Below are 25,405 nucleotides of genomic sequence, written 5' to 3'. Positions count from 1 at the left end.
GATCACGCTTCAGAAGCTTTGCAATTTTAAGAGTGCTGCATCCCTCTGCAAGATACCTCACTATTTTTGACTTTTCGGAGCCTGTCAAGTCCTTCTTTTGACCCATTTTGCCAAAGGAAAGGAAGTTGCCTAATAATTATGCACACCTGATATAGGGTGTTGATGTCATTAGACCACACCCCTTCTCATTACAGAGATGCACATCACCTAATATGCTTAATTGGTAGTAGGCTTTCGAGCCTATACAGCTTGGAGTAAGACAACATGCATAAAGAGGATGATGTGGTCAAAATACTCATTTGCCTAATAATTCTGCACTCCCTGTATAATCTCCCCACCTCCGGCAGCAAATTTCTTCCCACAGGAACTCGTTATCCCAGTATGTGTTTTTTTATGTATTTATTTTAAAAGCCTTTTTTTCGGGGCGCAGGGGTTTTACATTCTGTTACTGTGGTACTCTGCTCGGGGTTAAGGCGCTTTCTTCCATAGTTCACCCATTGGCTCGCCTCTCTGCGAGTGACAGCATCCGCCCGCTGCTCAGTGTGCATTTACACACGCACGGTACACTTCAGTTTTCACTAACAGCGGCGGCCACGCCGAGCTATTTGCTTTGCAAATACCAAATGTCTGTTGCTAGGTTACTCGAAAGTAGAAAGCTCGGTTCTAATCCCGGCTTCTCTCTTGACCAAACGTGATCCTGGGCAAACCACTTTAGTTCTGAGATACGTATACCTTGTTTTGTATTATAACACTGCAATGTGTGCAGCTGTCAATTCTGGCACGTTATAACCGGGCCGTTGGCCAGTGCACCAAATTGTCTACGTGGAAAAACTACACCCCCCAAATTGTTGTCTTGCTTGCATGTACATTCAGCGCCACGGGTAGTTTTCCAGGCGCTGCACGCCATCTACGGGGTGAAAGAGGAAGTGAAAGTGGGCGAGAGCCCTACCCTGGGAGGCAGAAAGCGAGTGTCCCCGCTGCTTCCTGCCCTCGGCTCCGAGGATTTAAATATCTGAAAGAGGAAGTTCATGGGGTGCGGGGCACAAGGCGGTGCCCCAGATGAGTGCCCGGTGTACCAGCCCGGGCCTGCAGCTCCCCGAAGGCAGCAGCGGATGAGAAGGCGCCTCGACGTTCTACTGCTGGCCGAGAGAGAGGACTTCCGCCCCCTGCCTGGGGTGAGTCTAGGTGGTTTTTGATGGTGTAAAACCCGATGATGTCTGGTTAGGGCAGATTGGCTTTGTGGGACCGGTATAGGGCTTACCAGCTGACCCCCCACATCACTGAGACATGTTTCACTTTCGAGCGCCACTAGGATGTTGTTCTGCAGTTTACTTGGCCAGTGGAAGTAAAGCGAGACTACAACTCCCAAAATGCACTAGTTTGTGGAGGGCTAGCATCACTCTGTGCTACTCAACAGAGTTCCCAGGGTTCCCTCTCCCATACTGACCGGGTCCTGTGTGTTTTTCCCTTTGAAGTCTAATAGACCTAGTTCTTTTTATTCCCATATTCATGGCTACATTTAAGAGTGCAGAGACAAAACCTGGACTGGACTAGCCACTCGTGCTTATGGGCCTGGGAAACCTGGGAGCTTTGTACCACATTTGAAACCTTCTACAGAGCTATCAAGCTTCCAGATTCCATTTACGGTGCATTGATCAAATCCAGGCTTTTGAGTTGCATTCTTGTACTTGTAGTCGTGTTTAGCCGACCATAATTCCTGCACTACAAGTTTTCCAGGTCTTTACTTTGAATTCTAGGACTTGTGGTGGTGTTTATTGCATTATAAAACAGGACTACAAGTCCCAGAATTCAAGGAAAAAACGGGATTGGTCCCAGGCCCAGCTTTCCCCATGCTGCTACATCGCTCTTGCACGTCTTCTCCTCACTTTCCGCTGTTTTGTGTGCCTTCTCCTTGCTTTTCCCTCGTTTTCTCTGCTTTCTCCTTGCATTTCTTCCAGTTTTTGTCTGCAGTGTCATTGCTTTTCCCTCGTTTTCACTGCCTTCTCCTTGCTTTTTGCCCCGTTTTCTTTTCCCCCTTTTTTGTGTGCCTTCTGCTTGCAAATGAACCACACAGGTCTTTACCACGCATATGCCTTTACCTTGCATGCCTTTAGAACAAAGTGGTAACGCCTTTTCGGCCACGGAGAGCCCATCCTTGGACCTGCATTCATCATTAAGGGTATGAGTGCGTGCAGCCACCCATCCCGAGGCATTTTATTCCCTGGGGAGCCCATGTCTGCTCCCAACTGGCAGGAGCTTTAAAAATGCCCCTGCAGGCTGGGAACAGACTTGTGTTCCGTTTCTTTTCCTTTCCAGGAGAATTAGCTGCTCCCTGCAGGGAGGTTCAGTGCCGGCTCCTGCAGCATGTGGGAAGCTAACGGGGGCCACACAGGCCCTGGGCCTCCCACCGTAGCCCCCCAAATTGTGGCTGGTGGGTGCCTTGGGTGAGCACCGGGGGGACCCACATATAAATAATAAAGGCCCCGGGGGATTGGGTCCTGAGGCCAAAATTGGCTCGGGGAGGGAGCTCCAAGTCACCCTTACCCTTAATAGATGATTTGGGCCCCAGGGAATGGTGTCTCCAGGGCTGAAAAAAACATAGAGTGGGGCAGCACAAGCCCCCTCACTTCTGAGAAAAGGTACAGCCCCCGGGATCAGATCTCTGGAGCCTATAAATGCTCTTGCAGCCCCCTTCCCTTTTATTTACATTTTGGCCCCAGGGCTTAATTAGGCTCAGGCTAATTGGCTGTGGCCCAGGGGTGGGATCCCGGGGTCTGATGAGGCTCGAGGAGGGAAGTTGTGCAGCTCCCCTCACCTGTTAAACAAAAAAGAGACCCTAGAGATAGATACCCCAGGGCCCATGAAGGCTTGGGTAAGGGGGGGACCACACAGCCCTCATCACCCTTTTTTCTTTGGTGTGGCCTCATGGGATGAAATCTCCAGGGCCTAATAAGGCTCGCCATCCCCTCTTTTGTTCTTTGTCACAGGGGACGTAGTCCTCAGGCCTAATAAGGCTTGGGGAGGCGGCTGCACGCCCCTCCCCTTAGATTTTGGCACTGGCACTTTTTAAACATTGGGGAGGGGGTTTCACGGTTCCTCCTCCTCCTCTTTCTATTGGAACTGGCCCTGGGGGATGGGATCCTTGGGGCCAATTAAGTCTCGATTTTGGGGGGGGGGCTGCACACTCCCTTTCCTTATTATATATGTTTTGGTCTCTAGGATTGGGGTCCCTGGGGCCCAAAGGCCCTATGTCACACACGCCAAAGGCTGTGCGTGGGGTTGGCAGCCTGTGGAGGAGAGGGGGGAATGCAACAGGCTAGGCCCTGCGGCAAACCCCCCACCATGTACAGCTGAATGCGTGAAAAAAGATCTGTCTTTGTTTAAAAATAAATCTTAAAAATTCACTGAAAAAACTAAAGTTAAAGTGACGTTCTACTGAATTCACCAGTTATAATTAGCAAAGTTAACTATAATTTGCGCCCCCAACATGCACTGCCTATGACCCCCTCATGTTACATCACCCATGTCATCTTTTATGACATCACTGACATCACAAATGACATCATCCAAAGAGTGTGTTACTTGTTTTAGGATTTATATAGTGGCGGGTAACTACCATACTAATTTTCTACTTAATATTTTACAGCATGTGTCCTGCTATTGGGTGTAGGTGTTTACAAAATGTATCTGCTCCTAAAGCTTCATAGGGGTGTAGAGGTATTGAGCACATTGTAATAAAGAGTAACTCTGTGTGCAGGTGACAGTCACAACCAATGTTCAGCGTGTTCCACAAAAATGTTTGGTTATGCAGAAAAAGTTTCCAGCAGGGCAAAGATTCTACGTACTTCATAATAAGTACTGCAGGCAACCTGGAGTTATTAGACCATGACATGACAGTTTCTACATAACATAGAAGACTGTGTGCACAGGTACTAACCTATGTACATGTGCTTGTTTTGCTTCAGAAGACGGGCTATCTGTAAAGTTTTCACCACGGTATGAAGGCTGCAGGTTGTGTGATCTTTAGGACCTCCACATCCTGGTTATTTTAAGTGAATAGTCCCTCTTTGGCCACGTTTTAGAGTGTGTAATATTCGTATTAGATACTTTTTAATACTCCGTAGTGTATTTCTCCTGAGAGTTCCATAATCTGCCAACAGTGTGGCACAGAGTAAACACCCTCTATAGAGTAAACACTGTTTACAGTACCCACTTTCCTATACACAGCCACTTCATTTCTCAATGCAGGTTCAGTGACTGGGTTTTGATACAGGTAAAGACTGTCCGTAGCAAGGCATTAGTTATGTGAAAGGGCTAGAGTACCTGGTGGAACTGGGGTTTCCCCTGGACACTTGTATACATATTGATGACCTGTGCTGTACAGGTTACCCTTTTATCTATGGCTGATGGTCAGCATGAACTTGGCTATCCATGAAGGTCATGGTATAGGATCAGTGTTGCACACAACACATGCTTGCTTCACCTATGAGAGTTCTATGTATGGTAGCAGTAATTATGCGTTCCATTATTCTGAACTATTTTGCCCTTACTTTTATAGCTCTAATGCTACGCTCGTTTATAGAGCAATGTGTACAAAAGAGGCTTAGGAGATGGCATGAGTGATGTCATAAATGACATCATAGAACATGTCATGAGTGATGTAAGAAGTGGGGCCATAAGCAGCGCATGGCGGGGTGCGCACGTTATAGTTAGCCCGGTTAACTATACCTGTTGACTTTGTGTTTTGTTTTTTTTAGTTTAAAATGTTAATGATGTGACTGACATATTCACCTAACTATAACATGACTTCAACCTTTGTTTTTTTTTCCAGTGAATTTCTAAGATTGCTTTTTTTTTTTTTTGTGGAACAAAAACAGATTTTTTTATCACATCTAACTAAAATGTTAATTTAACCTTTGTTTTTTTTTTTAGTATATATGCATACCCATTCAATCATCCTGTTTAAAAAAAAAAAAAAAAGTATACATTTTACTTTACCACCCTATTCCCTTATCAAACGCTAAAGTCACCCATCCCTAAACCATAAAATCACCTTTACCACCCTATATTCATAGCCACCTCTAAACCTTAAAAACACCTTTACCACCCTATTCCCTTACTGAACCCAAAAAACACCCTTCCACCCTATTCCCTTACCCACCTTAAAGCCTAAAAACACCCTATTCCTTTACCCACTCCTAAACCCTAAAAATATTCTTACCACCATATATTTCCTTACCCACCCCTAATTTCTAAAAGCACACTTAACTTAATCCCTAATAATTCCAAGGCGACCCCACTGCGTTTGCCGCCGACTCGCGTGGTGCGTTGTTGATGCGCAGGGGCGCGAGGACATCTCCGCGGGGACGCACTAGTGGCAATGACATTGCCGGGGGCACACAAGGTTGCTGAAGACGTTTTTGCCCCCGTGGCCCATCACGTACCCTAGTGTACAATGTGGACGCGGCAGATGCCGCGGTTGAAGCTCACCTTCTGGAAAGGACAGCCCACCCTGGCTCTTGGGCTTAGCAGGGATGGGGCGGGGCGGGGCTGTGTGCTCAGAGATCCCATGGCGGAGGGGATCTGGAATCCTTCCTGGAGGTGAGCTGATGATGTGCTGGAGCGTGGTCTGTGTCTGACTGGGACGCGCGGTTTCTGTCTTCCTCTGCTGGAGACACAGAGTGGAGGGTTTCTCCCTTTGTGGAGCACCTGTGGGCTCCGCCCGCTGGGCCACGCCCCGTCCACCCTCGAGGTAGGTGGGGGAGTTCCCGCCTTTTTACCAGGATGATGGATGGACGACTAAGTATTTTTTACCCATGATTCTAATTATGTATTGTATGTGCAGATGTGTGTGTATAGTCATGTGTGTGTGTGTATAAATATATATATATATGTGTATGTATGTGTATATGTTGTTTCTGTGCCTGGCATGTTTCTATGAATTTCTGCTCTCTTTTTATCACACTTATCTACTCATCGCTCTTATGTCATGTCTCTATCAAACTATCCTCCATTCTCACTCGGACTCATCCCAAATCCCTTCGACCACTTTCATCTCCTAAATATCTCTGCCTAAGCTCATCCCTCCACCCCCACATCTAACTCACCAAACCTCACTCTACCTCTGTGACCTCCCACACAACCCTACTAAATTCTCCTGCATTCATCTCACCCTGCTACTATGCTCTCCCTAACCCTTCCACATCCTCTTTCCCCTCCGCCCCCCTTTTATTCATCTCAAGCCTTTGGATTGAGTAAATGAAGGATAAACTCCCAATTAACACTTCTGGATTTCTTTCCTCCTCCACCCCTCCATTACTCCAGTCAATCTAACTAACAAACTCTCATATCCGCAACTCAAATTAACTCATAATAATACTAAAACTGTACTCCTTATTAAATTATACTAATCCATCACTAATTCTTGTTGGGTACCGGAGTAGCGTGCTACTCATCGAAAAGCGCTTCGACGCCTCGTCAGGGGTAGTAAGCGCTATATAAATACGATTACAATTACAATTACATCTGCAGACTTACATGATATATGCTTACCATGTAGTTGTAAGGGCATTGCGTGGTAAAGTCATTGCGTGGTAATTGCGACGTTGTAGAGGGTGTTTCCCCAAATAGAGAGGTGTGAGAGAGAAAAAGGCTGTTGAGAGAAAAAAGAGAATGAAAGCGGAAAAAAGAGGAAGGGTGACAGAAGAGAGTGGAAGGCAGAGAAAGAGAAAAATAGGAAAGGGGAAGGCGAGATGAATTAAGAAAAAAAGGCAGGGAAGAGAGAGGTAAGAGAGAAAAAGAGAGCAGAGAAAGTAGAGTGACATCTGCACAGCTGTATTGTTTAATAACAGGCTTCAAAAAGGCAGGGGGCAGACACAGCAGTTATGGAATTATAGGCGGCTTTGAGATTAGTGGGCAGAAATTACAGGTCTGCAGCCTGGCAACGGGCGCAGAATGGATGGGCATGTGGGCTTCAGATTTCTGTGCTGTTATTTTGTTGATGGGGAGTTGTGAATAGGAAGAGCCCTCTGAATCAGCTCTGAGGCTGAGGCTCATAAAGGAGCAAGAAATGTGGAGCTATAAATCCCAACCATCCTCACTGAGAGTAATCAAGACTTTAGCCAAAGTCACCTGACCTTGAAGAAGAGGCACTTTGCTCTTAGTTCATAGTATGTGTCCAGCCCGGCGGTGCCACACAAAGAACACATACGCATGCTTCTACATCCTCCGCATGCTCCGCAAGATCTTCAGATGGATCCCCATCTTCTCCAGAAAAATTGTCACACAGGCCCTCGTCTTGACTACTGCAACGCTCTCTACACCAGACTGCCCACCCAACTCTTCAGAAGACTCCAGACCATTCAGAACATTACAGCCAGGCTCATCCTGGACCTAGCAAAACAGGCACACACCACCCTTCAATTTAGACACCTTCACTGCCTCCCCAACCAGAAGAGATGACAGTTCAAGACCCTCATGCATGCCTACAAAGCACTGCACAATCAAGGGCCATCTTATATCAACCGCCGTCTAAAGTTCCACCAGCCCAGAAGACACCTGCGTTCTGCAACACTGGCCCTTGTACACACCACCCGCATCCTCCACAGCTGCACCAGAGGCCGATCGTTATTCTACACTGCCCTCGAGGTCTGGAACTCCCTACCGCTACAACTCCGAACACCACCATCCTTGACAGAGTTCTGTAAAAAGCTCAAGACCTGGCTTTTCGATTGAGACAAGGTACCAAAGCGCCTAGAGGCCCTCAGGGTTGATAGTGTGCGCTCTACAAATGGACTGATTGATTTAGCAAATGAGCCAAGTCCATTCAGCAGGAGAGTGTTTGGGGTGTAGTATCCATCATCCCTACTTCAAGCGTGTATGTCCAGGCTTTCGAGGAACAGGAAAGATCTGGGGAACACAGATAAAAAAAGCACTGCTATTGCAAAAGGAGCCTGAACCTGAAAGTGGAAGCGTTCTTTGTTTTTTTCTGTGTAGGTTGTGTGCCTGTGGGGGATTAAAGAGTGTGACAGTGGGGAGATGCAGGGGAGTGTGAGAATGGGTAAATGCAATAATCAATGAATTAGGTTATCATGGTGACAAGAGGGACGAATGAATGAGTGTGGGGGAACAGTTGGTTCTAAGAATGAACGAGAGTGTGAAAATAGATGTATGGTTCTATCTCTAGTTCTTCCTCACCGTCATTTTGTTCTTCTTCCTCTGCCTCACTCGTGCAGTTTTTGCCTCCTGAGAGCACTTAGCAGCAACTTGCTTAGAGGGTTATTGAGAGACCTGACAGCGGGTCTAGGTCTTTGCATCCCATTGACATCTGGTGCTTTGATTCATGTGGCTCTATTGAACACCACCAACACCACATCCACCAGAATGCAGTAGTTTGTTAAAAGAAAACCCTGAACAATTGATGGCAGGATTGTGTCTGGGTGACCTCTGATAGTCTTTGTCCCAGAAAATATCTCCAAGGAGATGTACATCTGCAAAGAAATAGGCGTTCCTTACTGAAGAGCTCACTCAGGGGTACATCAATTTTATCTTTTGATGTTCAAGAGCATCTTTTTCTTGACAATGACCAAAGCTACACTTTGGTACCCAGACTGTAAGATAACAATACTGTCATGCTGCATGATCAGTGTGTGAATGTCTCTGGAATATGTTCTTTTTTCTTTACAAATGTGCAGTGAATGATATGTCTCTCCTAGCAAAAATAAAGGCTTATTTATACATTAGAAATGGACTCAATGTTTGAAGCATCAAGAATTAAATAAAAAAGGGTGCCAATTTTAGGCCCCAGTGGGCTGGATCCAGGCTAGGCTTTAAGGATATCCACAACTCATACATTCAGAAACAATAAACATAAACAAAACACCGTAATCCTTGACTATATAGAAAGCCTGGAGGGATCTAGGATAAGCGCAGATTGTGCTGAACACCCCTGAGTTACAAGGCAATGCTTAGATCTGCAGGATCGGTAGCCAAGAATAAAGAGGGTTGTAATGGGTAAGAAGTCTCCAACTGCAGATTGAGAGTTCAGAGTTCAGGCGGGATTCAAAAAGATCTGCCACACAAGGACCCCAGATTAGATGGAAGTGGCAAAAAGCATCCGGATGCAACCTCAAATCGCTGGAATCCCTCAGGAATCGAGAGTTCCAATCAGTGACTATGTTCTTCTTGCTTCGGAGGTCTTCCCCTATAACAGAGATCTTGTTCTGAAGACAATGCCAAAAATACTTTGCAGTCTCTGCTAGGGGTCAAGATCTTGTTCCCCTTAATTTATTGATGTATCTTACCACTGAGACATTGTCCATCCGCAAAATACAACATTAGGAATTGAGAGGTAAGAATAACTTGATTGCAAAAGACCCCGCCAACAGTTCCAGGCAATTGATATGCAACTGGAGTTCCGAGAGGGGCCATCGGCCCTCTGTGGAAATCGGGCCACATCGTGCCCCCTAGCCCCATCTGCTGGCATCTGATTCCATCACTGCATGCGGAACGCTTCTGAATATGGCTCTGCCAGTCCAGGCCTCCATGTGTTCCAGCCACCAAGATACCTCTACAATGGCCTCTGTGGAAAGGGATATCTGCTCCGAATATGACAATCCCTTCCGAAGGTGAAGGATCCATAGACCTTGAAGGGTGTGATAATGAAGGGGATCTGATAAAATTGCTTGAATAGAAGAGGCCAAAAGCCCCACAATCCTGGCTAAAGATCTCCGAGACCGTCAAAAACTAGAGAACCTGTGTCAGATCCCTCTTGATTGACAAAATCTTCTGAGAAGGAAGACGTAATTCGACTTGTACTGAATCAATCAAAACCCCCAGAAATTCCATTGATTGGGAAGGCATTAGACACAATTTTGGAAAATGTATTATGAAGCCAAAGTCTTATAACAAATGAATGCCCAAGTTTGAGTGAGTGCAGAAGGACTTTGTCTCAATTTTTGGCCATTATAATTAGGTTCTCTAAGTAATATATGAGAGGACCCCTCAGAGTCTGACTTCACCCCTAGTCTTTAACTTGGTGAAACACCAAGGAGCTAAAAAAGCCCAAAGAGAGGCAAATTCTTCCATTGGTGAGCCCAACAAAACTGTAGAAAATGCCTGTGAGAGGGAAAGATAGGGATGGAGAGGTACACATCTTTCAGGTCAAGCCTGACTAAGCAATGGTTTTCCTGAAGTAAATCCCTCAGCAAGTGAAAGCCTTCCATCTTTAAGTGGTGATAGACCAGCCAGGCGCCAAACTGCTTGAAGTTAAGAACCCATCTGGAACCTCTCCTTTCATTTGCACCAGGAAAATTGTGCTGACAAATCCTTTGGGGGTGTGGATGGGTCAACACGATTGCTTCCTTTAGCAAAAGTTTCAAGTTCTCTTTGTCAATGAAACTCACTTTTGTTGGGAAAAAGACAGGGGACGAGGAATCTTTTGTGGAATGGGAGTCATATAGAATTCAATTACGAACCCCTGTACTGTCTGCAAAACCCATGTGTCGTTTGTAATGTCACTGATTCGAAAGCAAGCAGCATATTCTGCCCCCCAGAATAACTTGTGAGGGATAAATCACCTGCCTGAGTATGAGGAGTCTGTATTCCCTGCTGCACAACCTTGATAACCGGCTTTACTGAATCGTCCTCGACCCTATCGAAGTCTGCCTGAATAGAGGTTTCCCTGGGTTGGGTTGTTGTTCCAACCCTCTCTTCCTCTGGGCTGATAGCCTCTGGGAGGCCTAATTAAATCCACGTCCTGACTCTCGGCCTCTATAGCGGCTGGCCCTGCCAAAAAGGGAGTTGCGAAAAACCTTTTTTCAGAGAGTACTGTGCTTTATCCAGAATGGAGAATGTAGCCGAAAACATTCCAAGATCCTTTACAAAATGATCACCAAACAGTTGGCCTATAGCCACGGGCCCTGCCTCTGGATACACCAATTCTGTCATCTTAGGGTCAATGCGCATAAGTATTGTGTGGCGGCGCTCTGATGAAACCGCACAATTGGCATTGCCCAGTAAGCATATAGCACACTGAGACTAGCCCATAAGGAAATTGGGGTCTACGGAAGAGTTGGTCTCTTTTGCTTGGCCCCTATTTCCAGTGTCTTAGTTAAAGAGACAGATAAGTCCGATAGCTCGTCTTCTCAACCACGCCAAGCGCGGTCAGTGCCCTCCTTGGAGAACTTCTTCATGGAGACCTCTGTGCTCTGGTCGATCCTGTGCATGTCCGCCACTTTCCCTGGGAGGGCAGAGCGAGGGCATTCAGTACAAAATTTTGCCCTATCCTCCTACTCAAAATGTTTATGTAGTTGGGACTGCACGTAGTCCTCTACCTGTGAAGGAGGGCACCACTCTGATGACCTCAAGTGTATTATCTCTCCTGGGTCAAAAATCAGGAGCTTGTGTAATGAATTCACCTTATTAGAAGTTTAAGATGATTTATTGTAGGCTGAAGCACCATATTACAATCACAACCTCTGCTCGGCTCATTGCGACTCTAACTCCTCGAGCAACCGTTATCTGCCTTCACAAACTAGAATCCCCTGTTGTCAAGGGGACAGCAACGCTTTGGAGCACGAGCAATATTATGAAAATAAACACAACATAACCGCTTGTCCTGGTAACTTTGCAGCTCACTGAAGTGAGTTTTACATTTACGCTTCAGGGATGGAGAAGGCGGCTCATCTGGAGAAGTATCAGATTTGGGGGACAAGGAGAAGGTGTCGTCCTAGTGGGTGCCGAAGCTGTAGACTGGCCCAGAGGATCAACAACCCCATATCCATGGTTAAAAATAGTGTCCTTTGCCATTTTATCTAAGGCCTTCTTGTGGGGCCAAGACCGGTCAGCCATGATAGGAGCAGTCAGGTTAGGCGTGGACCAGGGATCCTGTACACCATACCCCATTTGTCGAGTGCATAACTCATTAAAGGATGCCAAAAAGGTCGCAAAGCGATGGCCAGGGCCTTATTGATTGACTCCTGGCCAGAGTTATCAATGGCCTCCAACAGTTGCTCTTCGAGCTGGTAATCAGAGGGGTCCTCATACTCACAATAGCCCTCAAATCCGTCTTGGACATACCCTGCCATGACAGGCAATCAGATGGGGTTTGAAACACCTTGGTAGGTTCAAAGTAGGAGGGGAAGAGAGGGGAGCAACCCAAATAGGCGCAACAGCAGAAAACTTGTATAGAGAAGTCTGCAAATATTAGACTGATATTTTTCTCTGGAGGAGAAACCTGAAACCCCTAGATCCCTGCTCTGATCATTTATTACAATCCCAGGAGGGCGTGGAGTTCAACAAATGAAGCGCTGAGTCTTTCTTCGATCGAAGGCTGCGCTTGAAAGATGGCGGCGCCTCAAGCGTGTGCGATTGGGCGCCCACAATAAAAGAGGACTGTGTGCGTAGGAGCTAGCGGGTGTCCTCAATTTTCGCCCCCGCTCCAGCCGGTCGTATAAGAGGCCGCTTCCTCGCTCTAAGAAGAATTAATTTAAAAGCACATTGGAAAAACTTGGAAATATGCAAAATAAACATGTAAATTCTAAATTTGCAATCACGTCGGTTGAAGAGGAATCGGACCAAATTCCGATCGAGGTTGTCTGTCGGCAGCGATCATAATCAACAAATGCAATTAAATCGCTGTGGACTAAATTTTAATCTGCATAATTTCACTTAAAAACACTGGAAAGGCAATCACACTTGGTTAATGGCTGCTGGAACTGCAAAGACAGAGGAACGATTACAGGGCCAGCATGTCTACTAGATTATCCCAAGACCTGGTTGGTCGATGGGGAGTGATGTCATGAGGTTGTCTATGGGAAATGAAGCTTTTTTGATGGTTCACTGAAATGTTTGTTATAATTTCATTGGCCGCTGTGTATTGCAATAAAGTAAGAGAAGCATAATCCGAAGCCTCCAGTCCTGACATAGAATTGTGTTGTGTAAGGTTACCAGATCACTCTGTGTCACCAGGTAGAGAGTTTTTTAAAACCTGGGCCTTCCTGTAGAAACCTATAACACCCTGGAAATTGTTTTAATGCTTCTCATCAACCAAACCAATTGGTCTAGGGTGCCCAAATGGAGTGATTTATAAAAGAAAGGCTCAGGAGTGGAAAATGCTGTCCCAGCAGATCTCCCACGTTCCCCGGCGGTGTACAAGCTTTCGTCTACACACAACAAGAGATGATTTTAAGGCGTAGTTCTGCAGAAGAAAGTCCTTAAGAGACTTCAAGTACACATTTTTGCATAATAAGTTGTAACAACAAAGGTTGGGAGGGCATGCCTATAGTATAGAAATCCTGGCCGGACAGGCCTCATATTCCACCGGTCATTTCCCCGGCTGGCTGGAGCCCTTGAAGGTCGGTTTCGAAGGCCAGGGCCGCTCCTGTGCCCCCGCCACTCTTCTCAGCTCCTGGAGGCTAACTAGCAGGCACAAGGGGGATTTAAAGATGGAGAAAGGGGACGGGAAGGTAGAGAGAAATCAATCAAACAGAGAGAATGGATGGATTTAAAGACCACGATGGCGCAAGCAGGGCCAGGGAGTGGGGCTGTTTTGGGCATTAGTGCCTGGACTGCTTGCGATTCCCCAGTCTGGCCCTGATAGAAATTCAAAATGTTCTTCACTGCGTGACAGCGGCCTCCAAGAAAGAACTGACTGTCTCAGTCTTTCTCAGGCAGTGCAATGAGGCTCTGGAGCTCGCTTTAGACAGTTCTCTGCACCACTTCCTGTCCAGATGTGCTAAAAAATGAACTGAGATCTGTGCTTTTTCTAAGACACTTTCACGCTGTGGTCTCATCTCGTGCAGAGTTTGTCTTTCCTCTCTCCGGATGAATTAACCTTTCACTCCAGTCTGCTGTCTCTGGTACTCCTCTACACCCCCTCTGGCCTTCACCCTATCCTCTAGTTCAGTGGTTCCCAACCTGTGGTCCGGGGACCCCTGGGGTCCGTGAAGCCTCCTCAGGGGGCCCGCATCTGCATAGAAAATTAAATAACATTAACAGATTAGGTCCCCAGCTTTCAGTAATGATTCAGTGGGGGTCCCCGGATTCCAGTAATGATTCAGTGGGGGTCCCCGGATTCCAGTAATGATTCAGTGGGGTAATGATTCAGTGGGGGTTCTCGGGTTCCAGTAATGATTCAGTGGGGGGTCCCCGGGTTCCAGTAACGATTCAGTGGGGTAATGATTCAGTGGGGGTTCTCGGGTTCCAGTAATGATTCAGTGGGGGGTCCCCGGGTTCCAGTAATGATTCAGTGGGGGTCCTCGGGTTCGAGTAATGATAAAGTGGGGGTCCTCGGGATCCAGTAATGATTCAGTGGGGGTCCCCGGATTCCAGTAATGATTCAGTGGGGTAATGATTCAGTGGGGGTCCTCGGGTTCCAGTAATGATTCAGTGGGGGTCCTCGGGTTCCAGTAATGATTCAGTGGGGGTCCTCGGGTTCCAGCAATGATTCAGTGGGGGGTCCCCGGGTTCCAGTAACGATTCAGTGAGGGTCCTCGGGATCCAGTAATGATTCAGTGGGGGTCCCCGGATTCCAGTAATGATTCAGTGGGGGTCCTCGGATTCCAGTAATGATTCAGTGGGGGTCCTCGGGTTCCAGTAATGATACAGTGGGGGTCCTCGGGTTCCAGTAATGATACAGTGAGGGTCCTCGGGTTCCAGTAATGATACAGTGGGGGTCCTCGGGATCCAGTAATGATTCAGTGGGGGTCCCCGGATTCCAGTAATGATTCAGTGGGGTAATGATTCAGTGAGGGTCCCCGGGTTCCAGTAATGATTCAGTGGGGTAATGATTCAGTGGGGGTCCTCGGGTTCCAGTAATGATTCAGTGGGGGTCCTCGGGTTCCAGTAATGATTCAGTGGGGGTCCTCGGGTTCCAGTAATGATACAGTGGGGGTCCTCGGGTTCCAGTAATGATAAATTGGGGGTCCACAGAAGTCAAAAGGTTGGGAACCGCTGCTCTAGTTCTCTTCAGACGTCTCCTTCCCACTATCTCTTCTGCTTGCTTTTACCTTTCTACCTCAAACTTCTGCTCACACCCCCAGCTGTCCCCCCTCATCAACTAGTATGTCAATCATGCTTTCTTTTAGGTTTTTATTCTTCTACAAGCATTCCTCCTTGTAAACTCTGTACTTGAATCACATATTCTTTTGCAGTTTCTCTTTGTGTTTATAGTTTTACATATTGTCTCGCCTTATTTACCTCATGTTTCCTGTTGTAAAGCGCTCTAGTGCCTCTGGCCATGCTCACTCTTCACGGCCTATATAATCTATACTCTTGCAGGTTTCCCCTGATGGTGTCCTATATGTCTTCCTTTCCAGAAACGAGGCTTCTGTCCTCGCCTGCAGAGGGAGCCAGCATGTGCGAGTGGAGAATGCCCGTGGGCAACTTGAGGGAGGCTGTTCTCGCGAGACTTAGTGAAATGCTGGACTGCGGCGACAGCGCTCGAGGGTGGAGGAAGCTGGCTGAAATCGCTGGTGCAGAAAAGCAGTTCAAGTGCAGGTAGGTGGCAGGCTGGGCACCCCGGGGAATCTGTAAGAGGACAGCTGGTGTGCGCTCCCCAATGCCAGTGCCAGATTATAAGTGGATCCAAGCGAAAGTTCAATTATGTCAGCGTAATGTCATTTAATTTCACATTAAGGTCAATACACCAAATTCTTGAAATGACTTAATTATGCCACGCTGCGTAATTGCGCTGAGTTTGCTGCAAAATTTTAGGGTGGGAGCAGGGAACACATTTAACAATCAGAATGTGAGAGGGTGTTGTTCAGAGCACTTGTGTTTTTTTGCACTTTTTTGGTACATAATGCATTTGTTGCATCCAAAATGGACGAGAGGATGCATTTCACACTAAAAAATTATGCTAGATGCATTTTTTTTTTCATTTCAAGTAATTTCACACAATTCTTAAACACAAATTACGTGACTTTCGCACAGCCCTCGCTGTCAGCAGCTATGCTGAAAGCCCAGGCTGGCTTTGAGGTAGCTTGCAGAGAGCTAAAGGACAGTCAGTGAGCTAGGACTCAGAAAACACAAGTCTGGCTGGCAGTTGCCATGTGGAAAGCCTAAAACCTGCCTCTCCACGTGGTAAGCTGCTACTCAGAGACCCTAGATTTGGCTGTGAGCTGCCCTGCGTTAGGCCCCTATAGGCTACTACGTGGAGAGTCCAAGTCAGTCAGTCCTGTGCGTAGCTGTGAGCTCCACGCAGAGAGTCGAAGTCCTGTCTGTGTGTTTCGATTTGGATTGCCCAAGGCTTGTCTGTGAGCTGCCATGCAGAGAGCAAGGTATCTTAGTCTATGTGGAAGCTGCTACTGCAAGAGCAGCTTGTACTGCCCCAGCTGGGAGTTACCACCAACAAGCGCCTCAGCTCAGAGTATGATGCCACCCAGGGGCAACTTGCCTATAGAACCTCATTTCTAGATGCCACCGAAAAGAGACCTCAACTCAGTGTCTTGGTGTTAAGCCACCAAGAGAGACCTGCAGAGAGCAGTGCTGAACTGACCATTTATTCAGTGCTTAATTTGTAAACAGATAAGTGCCGGTGCCCAAAGCACAGCTCGGAAGCAAGCGTCTGGTGCCCTTAAATGTCAGCGCACCGATTGCCAAGTCTGCGGAGTCGTAATCCATCTTGTTTCTCTTTAATTTACCACCAGCCACTCCCTGCCAATTTATCTAATTCTTGCAGGTTCCCGCGTTCTCTCTTTGTGACAGTGTTTCTGTCCTTCTCTTCCTGAGTCTTTCCACTTTTTGTGCTTTTCCTCTCTTGGTAAATGTATGATGTGGAAAAATAAGCACCTGTCCCCAAAAATGAGTGTCATTGGGCTTCAGCGGCAACTGTTGGCTCAAATTAAGTACTGCATATATTCCATCTGGATTCCCTGAGGAGCTGGAGCAAGGAGACTGATTTTAGAAGGTCAGCCGCTAGGGTTCCCTCAGACCTGTGTGCTCACCCCCACCCAGACCGTCCCTTTACTTGCAGCTCTTTGCAGGAAGTAATAAGAGGTAAGTTACAAGGCGAAAGGCAGGCCCCTGCACCACAGAGGGGCCCATTCCTTCAATGGACCCCTATTCAGTCTAAAGCTAATGGATATCTGAGAGACATGGGACTCTAGGGGGCGCCACCGCATTCTGCAGTGGAAGAGGGCCTCATTTAACATTACACAACTGGGCCTGCCATGCATCTACCAGAGCCACCTGCTCTAGTCACAGCTCTTGCCTTGTTGACATTTTGATGTCCTTTTCTGACTTCCAGTGAGGAGGAGCTGGAGACCTGCTCTCTCCGAGTCCTGGAGCCTGGGGGCAGTCCGAGCCGGTACCTTCTGCAGCTGCTGGCGGAACGAGCCTGCACTCTCCACTTCCTGTTCTGCTGCCTGGCCCGGATGGGGCACGTGGAAGCTGTTGAGTTCCTGCAGGACCTGGGTACGTGCCTCACCCCTTCATCTTTTCATCTGACTTACCTTTAACCTGGCCTCGGACAGAAAACCTCTGACTCTGCTCACCTCTGAATGAAGTTGGACCCGTTTTCCTACGCCTGTCCTCCCACCTGTCTCCCCGCCTCGCTCTTCCTCATTACCTGGGGTGAATTGAGGCAGTTTACACCTGAATGCCTTTTCCCACCTTTTGACCTAAACATTGCACCCCCTTAGTAGTCCTAACACATTTCTCTAAAGACGGTCACACTCTTTGCTGATTAATTTGGTGGAGGCTTGGGTAGGAGGCCAGAGCTGCATAGGACAACTCAAGTTCTCAAATTGTAAATCTGTCCCAATGAAGCATAATATCAGCAAGGATATCACACTTCTTGACAGACACAATAATATCAACAAGGGTATCACACTTCTTGACAGACACAATAATATCAGCAAGGGTATCACACTTCTTGACAGACACAATATTATCAGCAAGGGTATCACACTTCTTGACAGACACAATAATATCAGCAAGGGTATCACAATTCTTGACAGACACAATAATATCAGCAAGGGTATCACAATTCTTGACAGACACAATAATATCATCAAGGGTATCACACTTCTTGACAGCCACAATAATATCAACAAGTGTATCCCACTTCTTGACAGACACAATAATATCAGCAAGGGTGTCACACTTCTTGACAGACACAATAATATCAGCAAGGGTGTCACACTTCTTGACAGACACAATAATATCAACAAGGGTATCACACTTCTTGACAAATGTATTAAATACAACAAATTGTATATATTTTCCATACATGTGTACTAAGTACACCATTAAGACTTTTATATTGGTTTAAATGAAATACTTTATTTTATTGTCTTTTCAGCCTTCCAAAGACAGCTTACCTTACCATACGCAGTTTTGGCATGTATACTTCTGATTCTCTATAAAAATTAATCAGTCATGCAGTCAGCATTTGGGATATTTTGCATGCTTTTTACATTTTAATATACTTTTTCCAACACTTACAGCTTTGATTGACTATAAAACTATGCACTAAATAAAAATAACACTATTTTTCACCTTATTTGCAAAGCCTTCTAACTCATGTACAACCAAATGCAATGCAGGCATTATTACAGTGTTTAATAGTTTATGATGTATACTACTTATATGGGATGCTTTCTATGTCAAATTAAATTGATTGGCAACTTTTCCTTACTAGTACAAAATGTGGCCATTTTGAAATCATGTCTATTCGTATGTGTGACATTCATTGTCACTTTTTTCTCTAAACTCGTTGCACCTGTGTTTTGTTTTACAGGACCCCTGTCCCATCATTTGACATCTCACTTTCATTCATAGTTACAGGAGAATTTTAGTGGCTTTGCCATACTGAGATTTTGTAATATTGCATTCATGCAATTAATTTTTTTCTGAATCTTGTATTTTCGATTCTGACAGCACAGTTTTTTCCCTTTAAATTTAAAATATTTCATATGTTTTACCTTAAACGCTGTCATAGTGAAGGTAATAAATCCATAAGTCAGGCAGGGGCTCAGGTTTAAGATAAAAAGCAAAGAATAGTTGATAACAAACATTGAAAATAGCTCTGATGCGTAAGCCTGCATCCGTGCAAATCTGTGTAATTCATAAATACATTAAACGTGGAGGGTTCAGGAAGCGATCTATTAAAAAAAAATGAGGAATTGGTTAACAGTGTCCTGTAGGTTCATACATTACAATGACAGTTCACCATGCATTGTAATATCAGACATTTTACAAAACAGTAGGGCAAAAACAGTGCAGCATTTCCAAAATCTGTCCCAAATGTTTTGAGCACCATTATGGACATCCGGTGTAGATTCTGATTTGGGTGTCGATTACTGACCATTTCACTAATGACAGTAATTATGTTGTATTGACTTGGCTGTATTATGACAAAACTGTTATAGTAATCAGAAGGGGCCATAATTACTAGGCTTTCACAGAAAACAATGACCTGAAGAAGTTCATTTGAACGAAACGTGTTGGCTGTATGGGATTTCATGGAATGGAAATAAAAAGGATTGAGCTATAATTTCAAGACGCTTCATCTTTGTTTTTAAACATATTGGACTTCACAACAATATTTCTCAAACAGAGTGCTTCCTGATTGGGTTCTTTCATCCATTGTAATGTATTAATCTTTTATTGAATATGAATTGGAACTAATCCTGTTTGCTCAATTCCATATTGCACAAGCAGCAATATCGGTGCAAAAACATTTGCTCTATTTTTTTTACTAGCGCAAAGTGTACATGTTCTAGCCGTCCCGGCCCTGATTTTTAAAGATGAATGCAGTCATGGCTATGATCGGAACGGCAGGTGGTGGGGTCAGGCCATTCATTTCCCTCTGGCACCCTAGGGCTGCAGGTGTCCGTGGTGCACGGGGAAGGTAGAACCATTGCCAGATTTTCAGGGTTCCCACTGACTTTGTAAAACTGGTCTATTTTGTTTAATTTTACCCCAGTTGTAGCTTATTTCGATATTCTCAAATCCTGGAATGGAATCAAACTTCTTGCTCCACAGTTGACACCCCTGTTTACATCTTGCTGTCACAATTTCTATCTCTTGCACTGGTCCAACAAAGGGTTACACTTCTTAATTCTCCACAGTACAGGAGGGGTTCCGTATTGTGGTGCAGCCCGAGAGCCAGATGACCATGGAGGGAAGGAAGGTCTCGCTGACCTGCCATGCCACCGGCCCTCCTGGACTCAGCTACCAGTGGTTCTGTGGGAAGCAAGAAGTGAGTGAGTGCACACCTTTGAATATTTATTCATACATGTTTAGCACAGACAGGCCTCGAAAAATCTACTAGCCCACTCACTATGGCAAGTAATATTTATCAGGTCGAGCTATTTTTAGCACCTGCTCACCCCTTCTGGCGAGTTGACAAAGAACAAGTGTTCTGTTCAGTCAAAAAGTAAAAAGAGTCTTTAAATCTTGTTCTTGTCACATTTCATCTGTGTTCAGAGACAGAGGTCAAAAGTCAGTTTGTCTTTTTTCATTCTGACTGCAGAGTTCCAGGATTTTGTAAGGTGACCTGTCTGACCTGCTGTAAAAAGTGTGAAATGAAAGGCTGTGTGAGTTTTTCCAGCACACAACATTTAAATAACTGTCAGTTGTACAAACATTTCAAAATATGTCAGCAGCCACGAAAGACCATTTTCTTTTCTTTGATGTGATGAAAAAATATTTAATAGGATGCAAACAAATAAGAACACTTTTGGTGTTGTGCAAATAATAAATATGTTTTCTGAAACTTAGTGTTCATAGATTATTAATAAAATACATAGTTTTATCAGTAAAGCTGCAAGTTAGTGGATGGTTTGTGGACATTTCTTGGAAATTTGCTGTCTGTAAATTACAGTATGCTACCACTTCGTGCTTTAGTAAGATATTTATTAAAAGTGAGTGTTTAAACATAACCTGGTAAATACTTCTGCCCTGATGGCAATGCTATTAGTAAACTGAGACAAGTCACAGATCATGTATACTCCATATGTGGGCTAGATTCTTATTATACATGGAGCAAACGTTTAGTCTATTTAATCAAACAAAAGAGTTTTTTTTACAGCAAGAATGCTGACCTCACATATTTGAAGGTGCACTCATATGTGAGAATGAAGTTAAAAGTGACTCTGTAAACTAACATTTTTGCCTAGGATCACACAATTTGAGACCCTTTTACAGATCAAGTACATTACAGTTAGGTCAAGTAGATTTTTCAAGTTACTTGACCTGCGGGTCTAGTAATAATTTTCTGATTTTTCGAGGCCTGACAGAGGGCCTTACTGGAAACATGCCTTCATGTCACTTTCTGGCACCCTGATATAGGCTGGTACTGCATGGGGGTGTCCATTTTAGGCTCAGAAGTGTAATATTTATGCCAAATTTTCAGGATATCCACATAAGATACATTGACATACAATGAATATAAAATATGACCCAGCCAGTAGTTCTTTGGAAAATCTGGCATGGACCCGGTATGTTCCAGCAATGGTCACCCCTTGTCTGAAGCAACTTTGGCGGGATTTGGCAAGAATTTGTATGATTTGTAATTGTTGTGTGGTACATTATTTCTAGACAAAAGAGTCCAGTAATGCTTGTTTAATGCTGTAAACCTAAAAAGAGGTATAGTGGTGCTTTTTAGGGTAATTTTGGTTCTTGGCTGTCAGTTCAGCAGTTTCTCTTCCCAGCTTTGCTCCGTGTCATTCCTCCGTGTCTGTGACTTTCTGACACCATGAGGGGAGCTTGCATAGAGGGTTTATTAGCCCAAAAGTGTGTTTCCTACAAGTGGAACAATTCTTTTTACCCGTATCTTGAAGAGAGAATATAGGAATATATTGTGGTTTCTAAATATGAAAATAGCATGTTTGAAGGAATAACGGTTATACATGAAAGTGTGTGGAAAATAATATTAAATTACATTTGTGATATCTCAATTTTATGTAATGCGTTCTTTCTTGCAAATGTAAGTGATTGTTTACTGTGAGCCTTTGGGATATTTGGCTTCTTTGCTGAGATTTACATCTCTGCCCAGGTCTCGCACGCCACATCCCCAGAGCTCGTCTTCAACCCGGTCACCTTGCAGTCCAGCGGATGGTACATCTGCAGAGTTCACCACGGCACCAGGTTCATCTTCTCCAGGTGGGCCCAGCTCCAGGTGACCCGGACCACCAGCCATAATACAGGTAGGCCTCTACCATAGGTGCAACTGTGCAGTGGCGGCCGGCAGTTTTAGGAGGGAGCGGGGCAGGGAGGAAGCACACACACTCATTCTTTCACACACACACACGCACGCACGCACATCCATTAACAACACTCATCAATATTCAAACATACACGCACGCACCAAACATTCATTTAAAAAGATCACACACACACACTTACCTTCAGCCTCGAGGTCCCAGGAGGATTGGGACGGGAAGGCAGCAGTCCCAGCCTCCTCACAGAGTGGGATGGGGTCAGTGAGACTGCTGACCCCACCCCATTCTGTGACGAAGTGTCACTGATTTACACTCGCACTGGGCGCTTCAGGGCTTAAAACTGAAGCGCCTGCATCGAAGTCAATGGGTGACGCTTCCCTCGTCACCCGGGGGAGGGCCTTGAGGCACCTTTGCTGAGCCGAGGAGGTCACGCCCACAGGAGCTGTGATCTCTTCAGCCCACCAAAGCTCAGCTCAGGCAGCAAGGAGTCTGCGCAAATCGCGCATGTCTGCTCCTGGCTGCCTGACCTGAACATGAAGTGTGTCTGTCAGGCAGTGCATAATTTGTGCTTGTTGTTTCCAGTGCTGAACACCAGCACTTATTTTTGAGGGCCGGGGCTTATTCTTCTGCCTCAAGCATTTGCTGCGAGCAAAAGACACATATGGGAAAGACGGATGAAGGGAAAAATGAAAAAGCGTCACAAAGAGATAAAGTAGAAAGCTGTAAGAGTGGGCTGAAGGGGCAGAGAGTGGCTTTATATGGATTGTAGAGGCCCGAGATGGCTTCAGGATTACGCTGCCTGAGTATTCCGTATTCACACATTTAATTGCAGCAGCCGCGTGTTTGAGGGGGGGCTTTGGGCACCGCCACCTTTTTATTTACAAATTAAGCACTGCTGTCAGGCTGACCTTTGTTTAGCCTGACCGGCACTCTTCATGAGGGGCAAAAGGTGGGGGGGCGTGGCTCCTCCACCCTATAGGACGGGGCGCTCCTGCAACACTGGAAAGCAGACCAAAGGGGCAGGGATTTGCTCTTAATATTGTTTCACCTTCTCAACCAAAATTGTAATAAAGGGGAAGACTGGGGAATAGGCAATCTTTCACCCTTTCTGTATTTTTTCTTTTATCATTCTAGAATAAGTGTATTCAAAATAACATTCATTATTTACGTGAATGTTATTTTGAGCCCTCTTCGTTTCTGATTGGCTGTCTTCTTTGTGGTTTATTTTGTCTACCTAGATCCTCTCCTTTCCTTACATAGAATACTGTCCTGTTCAGTCATTTAGCTATCGGCACCTGTGTGAGGAGAAGTCGTGGACCGCTGTGTTACAGTGTAGGTGCTAAACTCCTGGTCTGCTCTGAGGCACATGTACACATCACCACTTCCAGTAATAGCATGCCCTTGCTTCTTTTTTGCTGCCTCAAGGGTGTGTGCATCACCCGACCACACTCACTACTATACCTTAAAATCCACAAACGTTTTCTATTCTGCAATGCTTCATTTGTTAAACCATAACTGCTGGGGCACAAAGCTTTTCTATGGAGGCCACCACCAGTGCTGCAGATTGACTCAGTTTCTGAACACAGATGCTGCCTAGTTTTGATTCCACTTCAAGCCTCTTTCTTCCTATGCCCTGCACTTCCTGTCTCTTTATCTCATGAATATCAAGGCTGCCTAGTCTTGATTCCATCTCATGCCTCTTTAATCCCTCCCCCTACACTTCCTTTTTCTTTATCTCATGAATATCAAGGCTGCCTGGTCTTGATTAAATCTCAAGCCTCTTTCGTCAATCTGCCCAGACTTACTGTCTCTTTATCTCATGAATACCAAGGCTGCCTAGTCTTGATTCCATCTCATGTCTCTTTAATCCACCCCCTACACTTCCTGTTTCTTTATCTCATGAATATCAAGGCTGCCTGGTCTTGATTCAATCTCAAGCCTTCTTTGTCCACCCTCCCAGACTTCCTGTCTCTTTATCTCATGAATATCAAGGCTGCCTAGTCTTGATTCCATCTCATGCCTCTTTTGTCCACCCCCCAGACTTCCTGTCTCTTTATCTCATGAATACCAAGGCTGCCTAGTCTTGATTCCATCTCATGCCTCTTTAATCCACCCCCTACACTTCCTGTCTCTTTGTCTCATGAATACCGAGGCTACCTGGTCTTGATTCCATCTCATGCCTCTTTAATCCACCCCCTACACTTCCTGTCTCTTCATCTCATGAGTACAGAGACTGCCTGTTTCCTTCACCACAGAGCACTTCTTTTTTTCCATCACCCTACACGTCCTGCCTCTCTATTTCAATCTTGCAGGTCCCTTTTCAGCACTCTTTTCTCTCTTTATCACTATTTTCTAATTGTTTTTCCCTTTTCTTTCTACTGTTTCTTTCTCTCTTTTCTTTCACGTTAAAGACTGATGATGTAAAATAATTCACGGTCCTTATAAATGAATGTGGTATCTGTCACCTGTCAACCACTGCCACAAATTAAGCACCGTGCATCTGTTTCCATGTTACCTCACAATCACCCAAGATGGCTGACATTTTCAGCTGCAGGAACATTCACGTCCAGCAGGGGGAGAGCCTGTTCAGTTCAGTTAGGTCGCCCAGAACCAATGACCACTGGATCGGCTGGTATAAGGCCACAAGACCAGGCTGATGTAAGGTTGACTTCCTACAGACTTCCAATACCAAAATTCCTATGGTGGTTTCTCCAAGCGCTGCCTTGGAGGGAAGGATCGCCCCAGCCCGTGCTACCGGAAGGGCTCCCATGAATGGAGCCCGTCATGCCTCAGATGGACGGTTCAAAGTAATCTTGTGTTTGAATGTCGAGTCAGAAGACCTGTGTTTTTGTGTAAAAACAGCTTGACCTCAGGGTGCAGGGAATTCAGAAAATGTGGCGTTGCATATGTAAGTCCATCTACTCTGGCAAATTTAAGTGCACAAAAGTGTACATGACACATCGGTATATCCTACTCTAGGTGCAAAGAGGCGGTGCTTCAGGAGCGTGGATGACCTGGAGGGTTTGGGAATATCCACAAACTAGATATAGACATATTTTAATGACACAAGTAAACCCTGGAAATGGTTAGTGATTTATTGTTTTTAAGAATAGGTCCAAAAGATTTCCCAAAGTAACCCTGGAAATGTGATGTGATGTTTCAGGTTTGTGAATCGGGCCCTTAGTATTTTGATGCTTTTATACTCCTAGAAAATGTCCACCCACCCCAGCTCCCTC

At 45.5% G+C, this 25,405-nt stretch overlaps 1 protein-coding gene across 1 annotated transcript in view; it reads left to right on the top strand.

Moving 5' to 3' along the window:
• The first annotated feature begins 871 nt into the window (after positions 1 to 871).
• LOC138268231 (mucosa-associated lymphoid tissue lymphoma translocation protein 1-like) overlaps positions 872 to 25,405 on the top strand; it is a 67,203-nt gene continuing 42,669 nt past the window's right edge. The window contains exons 1-5 of the mRNA XM_069217691.1: positions 872 to 1,175; positions 15,318 to 15,498; positions 17,249 to 17,415; positions 20,076 to 20,206; positions 22,004 to 22,154. Coding sequence (XP_069073792.1) covers positions 15,356 to 15,498; positions 17,249 to 17,415; positions 20,076 to 20,206; positions 22,004 to 22,154 — 592 coding nt within the window. The 5' untranslated portion in view covers positions 872 to 1,175; positions 15,318 to 15,355. The remainder of the gene's footprint in view (positions 1,176 to 15,317; positions 15,499 to 17,248; positions 17,416 to 20,075; positions 20,207 to 22,003; positions 22,155 to 25,405) is intronic.

The sequence above is a fragment of the Pleurodeles waltl genome, chromosome 12 (genome assembly GCF_031143425.1).
Source record: "Pleurodeles waltl isolate 20211129_DDA chromosome 12, aPleWal1.hap1.20221129, whole genome shotgun sequence".
Classification (NCBI taxonomy): Eukaryota; Metazoa; Chordata; class Amphibia; order Caudata; family Salamandridae; genus Pleurodeles; species Pleurodeles waltl.
This window is presented reverse-complemented; position numbering and strand designations above follow the sequence as displayed.